The sequence below is a fragment of the Takifugu rubripes genome, chromosome 17 (genome assembly GCF_901000725.2).
Source record: "Takifugu rubripes chromosome 17, fTakRub1.2, whole genome shotgun sequence".
Lineage (NCBI taxonomy): Eukaryota > Metazoa > Chordata > Actinopteri > Tetraodontiformes > Tetraodontidae > Takifugu > Takifugu rubripes.
The window spans coordinates 4,790,700-4,804,700 of record NC_042301.1 but is presented as its reverse complement, the minus strand read 5'-3'; the positions used below and the strand labels follow the sequence as shown (position 1 = coordinate 4,804,700).

The window sequence follows — 14,001 nt, the reverse complement described above, 5'->3', positions numbered from 1 at the left end:
TCATTTCATTGTGCAAGGTTTTTCATTAACACGAAGCGAAAGAGGCAGATTCCTGATCAATGTTTACCATCCTGTGCCACGTGTTAATCTGCTTTTTCGCAATAAAGTTCAATCATCTGTGATCTCGCAAACAGTCATTACAAAGATATTAATTAAAGTTGCAGAAAGATAAACTGTTCCTGTTTTTAGGTTGATGACGTGTAGGGATGAATCCTTTAAAATCAGATGTGGCGGATTGTGCAGAACAATTTAGTAACATTAAACAAGTACTGCTCGAAATTCACAGAAGAAGACGACAAAGAAGAAGAAGAAGAAGAAAAATAACTGGAGAATCACGTGACAAGAATGACGTCTCGTCAAAACCGGAAGTTAAATAAAATACTGTACCAGAGGATAATCTGGGTAAGTGGCTATGTTGTGGTTTAAATGGCCTTTTTATGACAGTTAGAGGATTTGAAAAATATTGCTTACACGTGATCATTAATATTTGTGCTGTTTGTGTTTCTAGTCAGCATTAGCCCGCTGACCTTAGCGTTCTGTTTCCCGTTTCTCTGTATCGCTCCAGCTCCTGTTCATTAACAATGGAGACTCGCTTCACCAGAGGCAAATCGGCTATTTTGGAGCGGCCTCTGAGTAGACCTAAAACGGAGGTGAGTGTGAGTGCATTCGCCCTGCTGTTCTCGGAAGTTGTGCAGTACTGCCAGAGCCGGGTGTACTCGGTGACCGAACTACAGAATCGTCTGGCCGAACTGGGACAGCGAGTGGGAGCCAGTCTGCTGGACGTGCTGGTGCTGAGGGAGAAGAACGGGAAGAGGGAGACGAAAGTGCTGAATATACTGTTGTTTATTAAGGTAGGCTGAACGGACTAATAGAAATCCGAATAGTCTACGATCAGTTCTGCTGATTATTTGTTCGATTAATTCCCTTTTTCCGACATATTTTTAGAATTATTTTTGCAAAAGCTAATTATGATAATCTCAGAGCATTTTCAGCATTCCATTGACTGGATCTAAAATGTTAAACACATAATTTCTGTTATTAGTAAAACATTTGGCCAAAAACATCATCAACTAACCCAAAAAGAGGAAACTATACCTTTTATTTAAATAATTAGATTGATATTTCAATCCACATAGAATTAACAATGTAGCCAGAGTATATTTGCAGTGTATATGAATGTGTATACACACACATGCATACACGCACACACACACAGTATATACCTTTTGAGTTGGAATGTGAATTTTCTTTATAAATAGAAAAATCTAGGAGACATTTCTAAGAAAAACGAACTCTTTTTAATTTCCACAATTTTAATTTGTTGAAGAATTAATTTTAATGAGCTTTAATATAGCATGAAATTAAATCTTATTTACTGTTAACTCTGCTTCACAGGTTTCCATCTGGAAAGCCCTGTTTGGCAAAGAGGCGGACAAACTCGAGCAGGCTAATGACGATGATAAGACCTACTACATTATTGAAAAGGAGCCGCTGGTAAACATGTTTATCTCTGTTCCTAAAGAGAACAGCACCTTGAACTGTGCGGCCTTCACTGGAGGAATTGTGGAGGCTATCCTCACCCACAGCGGCTTCCCTGCCAAGGTCACTGTCCACTGGCACAAGGGCACTACACTCATGATCAAATTCAATGAGTCAGTGATCACTAGAGACAAAGCATTGGAAGGTCGATAAAGCACCAGAAATGTTTCACCGTGTGTTATTGTATTTTCAACTCATCTGTGTTCTTGAATAGCGATTATAATAATTTGTAGTGGAAATAAATTGTCAATAATTACAATAAACACCAATAGATCTATTCTTCCATTATTTACAAGATTCGGTTAAAATGTGACATTACATTTATGTACACTTCAGTAAGGTTTCTAACGGGCATATTATGTACATTGCTATGTACATTGTACAGTATATACAGAAATTAAAATTATGTACAGGAGGAGTGTCGGACAGTGTGAAGAAAAAAATAAGGTGCAAATAAGATGTGCAAATAAGACATTCCAGAGGTAGGATGATTAGTTAGAGCAAATATGCCAACCCTGGGTTATTGGGGCTACAATTAAGTGTTGTGCATAATTGTATTCTCTTCAGCCATACACTCAACTCACACACCTGATTGTCTACAAATTATATCAAGCCACCACAGAACAGTTTCTACAGTAGTTTAACTGGTGTATATAAAGCCTTTATAACACTGGGTTTATACATGCAGATTGCTGACTAAATCTGGATTTTTACAATCAATGACCCACTACAGTCACAAAACTGCAAAATAAATCTTGTTTTATTGATGTAGGCCTTACTTTAAGGCCTGTAGTTGTTTTCATGAAAATGAAATTTAAAAATCACACTTTTCAGATATTTTCTACAGACTTGACAGTATATCAGAAACCTCTAAGAATTGATGACAGTATGAATCATTGTAAAAAAAAAAAAAAAAAGTTACAATAATTACACCCTTATTGGGAAAGATGGATGGATGATGTACTCATTTCCAAGTACAATATATGTGTTTTCAAGAGCAAGTCTGAGGAGCAAATAGACAGACAGACACATTCAGTTTAGATAGATAGATAGATAGATAGATAGATAGATAGATAGATAGATAGATAGATAGATAGATAGATAGATAGGTCAAAAACAATCGAACAACGCGGGAAAAGAGTCCCGTGGAGACACCGTCACGTGACATAGTCACATGGTGGTCACATGATCTAAGAGGAAGCTAAACATCAGTAAAGAAGCTCGGCCCAGTTATTTCATCGCTTTCTCAGTGAAAACATTTAACAGGTTGAGAATTGTAGCTTACACTTTCTATAATCTGAAAGTCATTACATGGCAGCGACCGGACCGGAAGTGTCCCCGGGTAACGTATTTTCTCTCTATGAAATTGCTCTCTGCTCATTCACACAGCTTCATTTTTCTGTTTGTTTTGATACTATATGTTTTCGATAACCGCTGCTGGCGCGACACTCAAAACATTCCGGTCAGCTTCTTCTCGACTGTCATTTATTGCATCTACAGCCCTTTATTATCTTTACCTGTTATTGCTGTTTAGAACACCAGAAATTCTGTCATACAAAACCCTTATTTAAAAAGGTGCGACTGCGCATTGTGTGGAGTCTCGGTCTTTGGAGTCCTTTTGAAGCACCATTTGTGCAACCGTGAAATCTTTGTTAGGAAATTGGCCAGTAGAGCTGTGAAAGCTTTCACTTACGTTTTGGAATTTTACTGTCGGCCAAAAAAAAAGCAAACTAACTCCAAACAGAGGCCCCTTGTTGCTGAGAATAGAACCCATGACCTTCTTGCTGCGAGGCAATAGTGCAAAATACTCTGCCTACCACTAATCTGTGCTGGTACATAAATATACAGTTTATATGTGAATTATTTTTGACTCAAGATAATTCACGCATTTTGTAGTTTTTGAGAAGTTATAGGTTCCAGTAGGCTCCACAAACTCCAGCTGGCCCTGGTGCATACTGTGTTGCTAGATAGATTGTCACACTGATACCAGTTTGTCGAAGCAGGACATTGATTGGCAGACATGCTACAGCATTGGATTTTCTGCCACTGCTCCGCACACGACAATGAACCTGAAGAGCCAGATTATTTTTAAGATTAAGTCGGTTTGTGTCAAACTTAGCAGTAAAGTCGGATGTCTGCCGCCACTTGTCTTTGTCTGATTTCTATCTGGCAATTGACACACTCTTCTGATAAGTAAATGTGTGTTGTGTTTTCTTGTCAAATGTGTCACCAAAGCATGCAAATGCATGCCTGTTCCTTCCTCAAATGCTCTCCATTACTGTCCTGTCACACAAGCACATATTTTTCAAGGGCAGCTATTTTATGATTTGACCCGCAAAGGCTGAAAAATACTCATTGACTGTTTTCCAGCAACACAACTGCCAGTAACATTGACTTACTTTTACTGCACATTGACAAGCAGAAGTAGGTAATTAGCTGGATTAATGCTTTGAGCAAATTTTCTAATATGAAATAAAAAGCAGTGGTTAATCTAACCAGTGGGATTTATATGATGACCTACAGATGTTTCATGATTTGGTTTCTGCAGCACTCATTGCCAGGCCTTCCAGTCCTGTTTGACATATTTTGGGTTTTGTTCTTAAGTTTATTCTCACTCGCAATGCTGGCGGACCTTAGTGCCTTTCTCCTGTCTCACTTCTCATTTCTGCCAGTCAACTCTACTAATCAGGTGATTTGCTCTTGGATTATTGCTCAAACAGCAGTGCATTCTTTCCCTTCTTTTATTACAGCAATATCTGCCTGAATTGGACTTTATTGACAACCTAAGATGCATAAACAAAGCTTTTTAAAATGTATGTATAGATTCTCAAAGCTTTTTAAAACATCTGAACTAAACCATATTTTTTTGGAAAGTTGCCAAATATGACCAGCCAAAAGTACCAAAATGGATTACTTGTCTTTGTTGGTGAAGTTTTTGTGAGGGTTAGGGTTAGGGTTAGGGTTAGGGATTGATGCCTTCTTCCTAAAAACACATTTAGGGACAAATGCAACCATTAACCATTCCGTGTTATTTATTCTGTTAAAGTGTGACAAATTTTAAAGAATTGTTTTTTATGTAGCAACTTATCTTCCATCATTCCATGTGTATTTCTACAATACATGTCAGGCTGTCAAGTATTCCTTGCTGGCGGCAGGATAGTCAGATCTGGAAGTCTGGACATACTTCTATGACTTTCTATGGCTCAGTTCTTACACAATCATCTCAAGAATCTGCCTCTCTTCTCCAACTGCCAGTGAATTGAGTGACAGTGCAGATTTCAGCAGTGACTCAAAAACGTACTGCAGACTCTTGTCATGGGTCAAATTATTTTTGAGATCCTTCTACGGAAGTCAGTGGTATCGGTAAAAAAGTGTTAATCAAGCGGCTGTTCATGAGGAAGAAGGTGGAGCAAAGCTTTAAAAGGAGCCCCACTAAGTCACTTTAGATCCCAACTGCACAATTGATCCCATTGGCTCAATTATTTTCCATGTTTGTGGCTAAATGAAGCTGTTTCACGTCATTTTTTTATTGTTTTCTCTGGCCTTACACTCTTGTTCTCCACCCAGGAGGCCTACCCCGCCCTGAGGCTCAGTACGGCTTCAGCGGGGACGGCGACCAACCGAGCAGCAAATATGACAGCGGCCACAGCGACAGTTGCTTGAATTCGATGACGACGCCTCATTGGTTGGGGTCGCATCAGGAAGAAGAATGTCTGCGCAGGAAGTTAAAGTATTTCTTCATGAGCCCTTGCGATAAATATTACGCCAAAGGCCGCAAACCTTACAAGCTGATCCTGCAACTGCTGAAGATCATTATTGTCACGGCTCAGGTAAGTAACATGTTCCGGCTAAACTGGTCCTTCATTTTTGGGTCTGCATTTGTGAAACATTTACTCCATGTTCTGATCTAAGTTTTGATGCAGTTCACCTATAAAGACCAGTAGCAATAAGTTACTGAATAGGTGTATTTAGGGACGATTGTACTGGGTTCTCAGCTTCTCTTTACCAGAGTACAAATGTTGGCACACTTCTGTAATCCTCACTTCCTCCTAAATAATTAAAGCCTCCCTCCTTTGCTGCAGTTGGTGATGTTCGGCCTCAGCAACCAGGTAGTGGTGACCTTCAAGGAGGAGAACACTATGACTTTCAAGCACCTTTTTCTCAAAGACTATGACGAGTCCTCGGACGCCTCCTTTGCCGTTTATACCCAGAACGACGTTTACGAGCACATTTTCTACGCTGTAGATCAGGTGCGTAAGAGGTCAATGAACGGAAACCACCAGTTTTGGTTCCTGTGTTTGATTAAGAGTAATTGTCCATTGATTCATATACAGAAAACGGTCCCACTGAACCCTAACTTCAATTTTTTTGGAGCGTGCATTGTGATCCAGTCTGAATTAAGATGATAAAGTAAATGTGAATGATTAAGTACCCTGATAGCTGGAACCCACCTTTAGGATATTTGTAACTACTGTATTCGAATCACAATGATATTGCGCAGGCATTCATTAGCACCTCTTTACCTTCACTGTCAGGGAAACTGTCCGAACAAGAGGATAATGTCACTGTTGGTTATTTGTCATTCTCTCCACCAGTATTTGGCCTTGCCAGAGACCACAGTGGGATGCTACGCGTACGTCTACGACGTAGGTGTGAATGGTAGCGCCCTCTCGCTGTGTCAGCAGTACTACAAGAGGGGAAGGATTGACCCAGCCAACGACACCTTTAACATCGACCCACACATCATCACAGGTACATTAACTGTGGTGTGATGGGTGGACATCATTACCGTTACTACGGGCTGTTGTTCATTTACTGTTCCTGGATTTCTGATTTGCCATTAGATGGTGTGATTATACTGGGAATCTTAAGGGACATTCTTTATATTAATAGATGCTACTACCACACTAAATACTTGTAATACTAGTAATACTTAACACTAAATACTTACACACCATTTAGCATGAATCCTAACTCCTAATTGTATTTGTATCTGTAATGTAAAAGTAAGTTTGCATCTTTTATTCTTCATATTTTAGGTATTATTTATCTTTACTGTTCCACTTCCTCCTGTTTTTGTGTTACGTTTTGACCAAATTTGGAGGAAGTTTCAACAAAGGGAAACAGCCTCACATTTTAAATTCAGTTATTGTATTACAAATATGACATGCGTAGAGAAGTGTGCAAAGGTTTGGGTTCCTCTGGTTCAAATGATCTGTTGATGTGTACCGTTAAGGATGGTAGGAACCTCAGGAGATTTGAGCTCTCTAACTTTTCCAAGGTGTCAGAGCTTCGCTCGCTTGTTAAGGTCATGGTGTGTTCACAGTCATCATTAGGAAAGGTTAAAGCAAGTTTCAAAGCTTCGTTAAAACCCAGACTCCTCTAATCTTCCCCCAATGATCAGCATCCATGGCGCCCTCTATATTGCCGAGAACTCTGAAAATGACTTGTTTTTCATGCCCACAAAAAGTGTTTTCCTGCTTCTACTCGGCAAAATTCAGCAGCAGAAGTTTGCAAACCAACAAATCTGAAGTTGTTGGGTTTTTTTTAATGTGTCTGGTCAAAAAATTAGGTTAAAATAGAACCTTTTGGCTGCAGAGAGCAAAGGTATGTTTGGAGAACAAAGTGCAAATAATTTTGTGAAGAGTGCACCCGTCCACCAGCTAAACATGAGGGTGGATCCATCTTGTTTTGGCGTCGTGTTGCAGCCATCGACACCAGAGCATTTCAGAGGGACGAAAGGGGAAAACCAAATCCTGCAAGCAAACAAAAGACAATAGGATCGTCTAAATAAAACACTTCAAAATCCAGGATGGACCACCTCAGGAGGCACAAGCTGAAGGTTTCACCACGGCCCTCATAGTTTCCTGACCTAAACATCCTTAACAATCCGTGGACATACTTTCAGTTCCTGCAGGATGACCCAGGAATCTCACAGCACCGGAAGACTTTGGTGGCGAGGGTGTTGGCAAATCCCTCAAACAGCGACTGAAACACTCTTGGCAGCTACAGAAAGCCTTTAGAAGCTGTGATACCGGCCAAAGGATGGCGCTATCGAGCACTAACTTGGACGGTCGCCCAAACCTTTGCTGTCTCCTGCACCTATGAGTTGTTTTTTTCTCTGTGTGCACGTTTTTTTTATTTATTCGAATCATGAACAGATTAGAAATGATTTAAACGATGTGTTTTGCTTCTGCTCTCCTGTGTTTACAGACTGCATCGGTGTGACGCCGATGGCCGTCCCTCCGGTTCAACTCGCAAACAGCTACAAGAACTTTACAGTCAAGTTTCACAAGTAAAGCTCCATTTTTCAATTTCCTCCATCATCCACCGACTGGATTTATCTCAATATCAATGACGGTAGCATTAAAACAGCTGCTCGTCACTGCTGAGCGCCTGCGCTCGTGGTTCAGTCCGCGAACACAGACGACTGTGCTTGACATCTCGGTTAATAACCCATTTTCTCTCTACAGGTTCATTAACATTACCATAGATTTCCAGCTGAAGGCCATCAATTTACAGACAATCATCAACAGTGAGATTCCAGACTGCTACACTTTTTATATAACGGTGAGCAACTCTGTGTCTGTCTGTCTGTCTGTCTGTCTGTGTGTGTGTCTGTGTGTGTGTGTCTGTGTGTGTGTCTGTGTGTGTGTGTACACTTTTGAATGTGGTGCATCATTAATAGTCTGCATCTGAGGTAAATATTGGATGTAGTTTCAGTGAACCTTAACCAATAAAGAAAGAATAAAATTTAACTAACTACAATGATTTCTTGATTAAGCTAATATATCTGATAACTATAGGACAATTTGGTTGACATGTTTTTAATGGTTTAAATCAAATAGGTTTTTTCCATTCACCCAATCAAATATGTCATCCAATATTCTATGCAGCAATTATCACTAATTCATTCCCTTAACTAACTTTTAGATCTTAACGTTTAGACTTTGAATGCAGCTGTGTGAGCTTGACATGTTATCAAAGTCAATAGACTTCTCAACATTAGTCTCGACCCCGGCAAATCTAATAGATTCAAAGGGATTTACAATCTGACACATATGGGCCGATTCTACATTTACGTTGTCTTTGTCTTCCAGATAATCATGGACAACAAAGCTCATAGTGGGAAGGTGAAGATCAGGTTAGAAAGCCGGGCGACCATCAAAGAGTGTAAAGACCCGAGTGTCTCTGGACAAGGTGAGGCCCTCCACCCATCCATCCCTCCATCCACCCATCATCCATCCATCCATCATCCATCCATCCCTCCATCCATCCACCCATCCATCCATCCATCCATCCATCCCTCCACCCCCCCTCCCTCCATCCATCCACCCATTAATCCATCCATCCATCCATCCACCCCCCCATCCATCCACCCCCCCTCCCTCCATCCATTCATCCATCCATCCATCCACCCACCCATCCATCATCCATCCATCCATCCATCACCCATCCATCCCTCCATCCATCCACCTATCCATCCCTCCATCCATCCATCCATCCATCCACCCACCCACCCATCCCTCCACCCCCCCTCCCTCCATCCATCCATCCATTTATCCATCCATCCCTCCATCCATCCATCCACCCATCCATCCATCCCTCCATCCATCCACCCACTCACCCATCCCTCCACCCCCCCTCCCTCCATCCATCCATCCATTTATCCATCCATCCCTCCATCCATCCACCCCACCCATCCATCCATCCATCCATCCATCCGCCCCTCCTTCCATCCCTCCCTCCCTCCCTCCATTTATCCATCCCTCCCTCCATCCATCCATCCTTCCCTCCCTCCCTCCCTCCCTCCCCCCCCTCCCTCATCCATCCATCCATCCATTTATCCTTCCATCCATCCATCCATCCATCCATCCGTGCTGTAATGATCACAAGCCGCTTCTGCCTTTTCTTTCCTACCTTCAGCTCAGAGTTACACGCGCGTCACGTTCGACGTGGCCGTGGCTCTGGTGTGCTTGCTGTCTCTGGTGCTGTGTGGACGCTCCATACTGAGAGGGATTGTGCTACAACAGGTGTGCAAACACAGGAGGACAGTAATGAAGCCGCTTTTTTGCTGTCGTTTTTCATCAAAGATGACGCCACCTCCTGCCGCTGTGTGCTTCTTTAGGAGTACGTGGACTTCTTCAAGGAGAACCTGGACCGAAAAGTGTCCTGGGCCGACCGGTTCGAGTTTATTAATGGCTGGTACATCCTCCTCATCATCAGTGACATCCTCACCATAACTGGCAGCATCATCAAAATTGGCATTGAATCAAAGGTGTGTCACCTCAAATAATGATATATTTGAAAGTTTCTGTCCTATAATAACTGAATACCAGAAGCCTTTGCATGATATTTGTCAACTGAGGAGTCAATCATTAAATCTGTAGTTGTCATGCAGAGTCACCGTCGAGTAACGTTCTTTCCTTCCTGACAGAATATGTCCTCATATGACCTGTGTGGCATCCTGTTGGGGACCTCCACACTCCTGGTGTGGGTGGGGGTCATCCGTTACCTCACATTCTTCCAGAAGTACAATGTAAGTGATGCACACCAGATTTGATATGTGACAAAAATAAATGCAAACTCAATCAATCGATTTTTAAAAGTCACTGCTCAGATTTCAACCATTCAAATGTGGAGGTCGAAGGTCACCACAAACTCACACCTGGTTCACGTAATAATGCCTGAAGATATGAAAAGACAAAGATTTGTCACTGACAGACCGCTTGACTGTCAGCACTGCGTTCCCTCACAGATCGCCAGGTGCTAACATCTGCTTTGGTCCACTCTCGCCTCTTCCCACAGATCCTGATTGTGACTCTCCGAGCAGCTTTTCCTAACGTCATTCGGTTCTGCTGCTGCGTGGCCGTCATTTATCTGGGCTACTGCTTCTGTGGCTGGATCGTCCTGGGACCGTACCACGTCAAGGTGGATCCACAATCAGCTGATTTATTTTTGTGGAGGCAGACATCCTGAAGTGGTTCTTGTTCCCCCTCAGTTCCGCTCTCTGTCCATGGTGTCGGAGTGTCTGTTCTCCCTCATCAATGGCGACGACATGTTCGTGACATTCTCCGGGCTGCAGGAGAGCAGCACGCTGGTGTGGCTGTTCAGTCAAGTGTACCTGTACACCTTCATCTCCCTCTTCATCTACATGGTGCTGTCACTCTTCATCGCCCTCATCACGGGAGCCTACGAGACCATCAAGGTAGAAAAGGCTTCTGGCTCAAACCTGGTTGTGTTTCCATGTTTTTGACCATAAGAGCCTTTTTTGCCCCCATCACAGCAACAAACACAGGAGCCCATCCACATCACAGACCTACACGCCTTTATAGCAGAGTGCACGGACGCTCCCAGCTCTGGGAAGTTCCGTGCTATGGAGACCTCTCCGTGCTCCTTCTTCTGCTGCTGCGACAGGTGAGGAAGTATATTGGGGAAGTAAGGCGTGATTAATCAATATTAAACAGCAGCAGCAAAGCAAAGAAAGTGACAGTTGAAATGTCTGATTATATATAATATATATTATAATTATCTGATTATATTTCTATAACATCCATTCCTGGAATTTTGATGAAACCAGCCATTTTTTTCATTGAGTGTTTTAGCAATTTTCTAGCAAGGATTCAAAACCTGTTTATCTGAGTGTCACTATTATGACGTTAGAAAGCAAGTGTATAAATTGTTGCCTTTTATTTGACTCTTTTATTTCTTATTAGAACAACAACATATGAGGACGTCCTTCTTGTGAACTGAGGAGGGCGTCGGTGACCTCGCTGCGCCCCCTCTTACCCACGGGGCTACACCGGAGGACCCTGGCGGGCTGTCATTCATCAGCCTGACACACACTGGAGAAAGAGTGCGCGTTACAAACGCTTGTCATTTTCCCCTCTGCTTCGGTCAATGAAGAAGAAATTGCTGGCTGCTGCGGTCCTCATCATGGATGACTTGGGCTCATCTCTCTTTTTTTAGTCTATTAGGTTTATCTGATGCACCCGCAGTACTGTTAAAACCACAAAAAGATTACTTTGTTTTTTTATGTTTCCCCCCTTCATTTAAAAGTATTTTGTAGCTATAGGTAGTTCTTAATGAATGGGTGTTTGCCTCAATGTGTATATAACACCACCTCACACCAGTTCTTTCTCTTCTAATGTGACATGGATGTGAATGAAAATCTACCCCAGAACGAAGAACACCAGAGTGAAGAGAGGACTCTCCACCAGGGGGCGGAGAAGGAGCTTTTGGCCAAGTAAAGTTCAGGAAGGAAACGTCCTGCGTCCTATGTTTTGTCACTACAATGGTGGTTTAAGTGGTAGGTGTGGCCCCATCTTACAGGAGCAGCCATTAAAAGCTGCAGTTGTGACACATTTTCACATGTACACTGCGATATTCAGGGTTTTGTATTTTAATCTCCCCAGAAAAGGATGCAGTCTTGAGAAGTACGGCAACATATGTTGCCCTTACAGTACCGGTCACGTGAACCATTCAGAGGCATTTCCTATAGTCAGGATGTCCTTATCCTGCTCAACCCTAGTTTTTTTTAATTTTAGGCTTCTTGTAGCTTGAAAAGTGCATGCAAAGAAATATTATTCGGTCTTCCCTTTATTTATTATCTTTATTATTTTTCCTGTGTCTTGTGTTGCATGTGTTTGAGTAATGATCAACACATTGAGGGTCTCAGACTACAAATGATGTGAAAGTGCCCTTTTAAGGCCCTTTTTTCTTCCCTTTCTACCGAACGCACAATAGTTAAGGGATCTCCATAAATGCTTAGAGGAAAACAAATACGTAAAGTGTTTCAAACAGGTTAATATGTAAATGCCCAAACTTACCTGTAGCCTTAACCTAAAAATGATTCTACTTTCAACAGTTGGATCATAGTTGATACTTGAATGTTTTATGTACTTTCTCTTTTTTTTAAATTGGAACTTGGTGGCTAAGCTAAAAACACAATGACTACATCAGCTGGGTGGAATAATGACCTGCCAGCTTTTAATAGCCCACATGGGAGACCTCTTCTAAACTTTCATGATGGTCCAGACTCTTTTCATGACTTCTTTACTTTTGCTTTGTTTTACAAAAGTGCTTTGATTTATTAAGACTTATTTTTATATTCTTGTTACCATTTGAGAAACGTTTTAAAGAAAATTTTATTTGTCCACCTAAAATTAGCTCCTTACTAATGTGAGCGTTGGGAGAGGAGGACCCTATGTACCACAAAACCTGAATGAAGCTCTATTGTTTTACCATTCATTGTGATTTTTCCTCTTTAAAATGTTTTTTCTCATTTTAGATGCATTATCTCTCAGTTATATTACTTTAAGCAGTTTGTTTTTCCACGTCTTTTGCCCGTGAGACTAAAAAGTTCTGGTCTGACTCGGTGTTTTTGAACGTACATTTTAGAAATGTATATAAATATGTAATAATTGTCAACCACCTTGATGTATTTTAATGATCTGATTATATCAATGCATATTTAAGAAAGTGAATTTCAAATGTCTTCATGTGTCTTGAAATACATGTACTGTACCTCGTTGTATCACAACTGTATGATTTAACAGATAACTACCATAGGCTGTGCATGTTTTAACCATGACAACGATGAAATGCCTCCCACCAGAATCTTGAGCTCATTTCCTGGTTCTTGAGTCTCTGACGCAGGCCCAGCAGATGATTTAACAGCATTGCTACCCTCAACCCACTTAACCTAATGTTGTCATGGATCATGTTTGGCGGCCTCTCCGGAGGTGCTTGATGGTTCCTGTTTGTTTGAGGAAGGGCATGGGCGGCAGAATTCAGCACACAGCCTGTGATGATTTCAGTGTTTGACGGTCCCATGCTTTCTTTACCACATATTAAACTCACCATCCGTATTTGTATTTTTCAGGCTTATTGTCATTCCGCCCATATCTGTTGAGACCCGGCAGAAATAACAGTGAAGTGTGGATTGAGAAGATGCTAATGGTGCATTAGCTCCTTCCAGTTCACCAGCTTGATCTCCTCTTGAACTGAAACGTGCACCATTCACTCACCGCTTGACGTTCAAGGCTTTTTATATTTACAACAAGCCTCGCATGAAAAATGGAAGCCTGCTGCTGCAGGCTCTCGTCTTACATAATGAGCCATGAGGATGTGTGTCCTGTGTGCACAGATGTCCCAGCTAAGCAGCGTTTGGACAGATGAGGGTCCGGACTGCAGTACACACGTAGCTTTAAAAGCCCTCCAACACCTTATAGGCGATCAGTCCATTCTAATTCAGTTAGTGCTGCCTTCTGTTGAAATTCTGAGCCACACCCTTGTGAAACAACATTATAAAGCAATCTTTATTGGATGCGGGGGATGAAGTAGCTTTTTCAGTTGTCATGATGGTCGGTAACATTTATTGGCCACGCAAGTGCAAAAATCCTTTGTTTCTCTGGAGCTACTAGGCTGAGTTTACTTGATGTTTAAGGGTTTCCCCCTTAT

General features: G+C 41.8%; 2 protein-coding genes across 2 annotated transcripts; both read left to right on the top strand.

Annotated features, from left to right (window-relative positions):
- The first annotated feature begins 286 nt into the window (after positions 1–286).
- On the top strand, positions 287–1,822 carry trappc5 (trafficking protein particle complex subunit 5). The gene is made up of 3 exons (XM_003972076.3): positions 287–402; positions 566–851; positions 1,396–1,822. Exons 2-3 carry the CDS (start codon positions 582–584, stop codon positions 1,690–1,692), a joined length of 567 nt encoding a protein of 188 aa, XP_003972125.1. The 5' UTR covers positions 287–402; positions 566–581; the 3' UTR covers positions 1,693–1,822.
- Positions 1,823–2,727: 905 nt separating this feature from the next.
- Positions 2,728–13,409, top strand: mcoln1a (mucolipin TRP cation channel 1a). Its single transcript, XM_029850653.1, has 14 exons — positions 2,728–2,881; positions 5,107–5,369; positions 5,622–5,789; positions 6,135–6,291; positions 7,753–7,834; positions 8,013–8,109; positions 8,640–8,739; positions 9,466–9,572; positions 9,668–9,817; positions 9,977–10,078; positions 10,348–10,470; positions 10,541–10,747; positions 10,826–10,956; positions 11,256–13,409. The coding sequence occupies exons 1-14, from the start codon at positions 2,851–2,853 to the stop codon at positions 11,290–11,292; spliced, it is 1,755 nt and encodes a 584-aa protein (XP_029706513.1). The 5' UTR covers positions 2,728–2,850; the 3' UTR covers positions 11,293–13,409.
- The last annotated feature ends 592 nt before the right edge of the window (positions 13,410–14,001 follow it).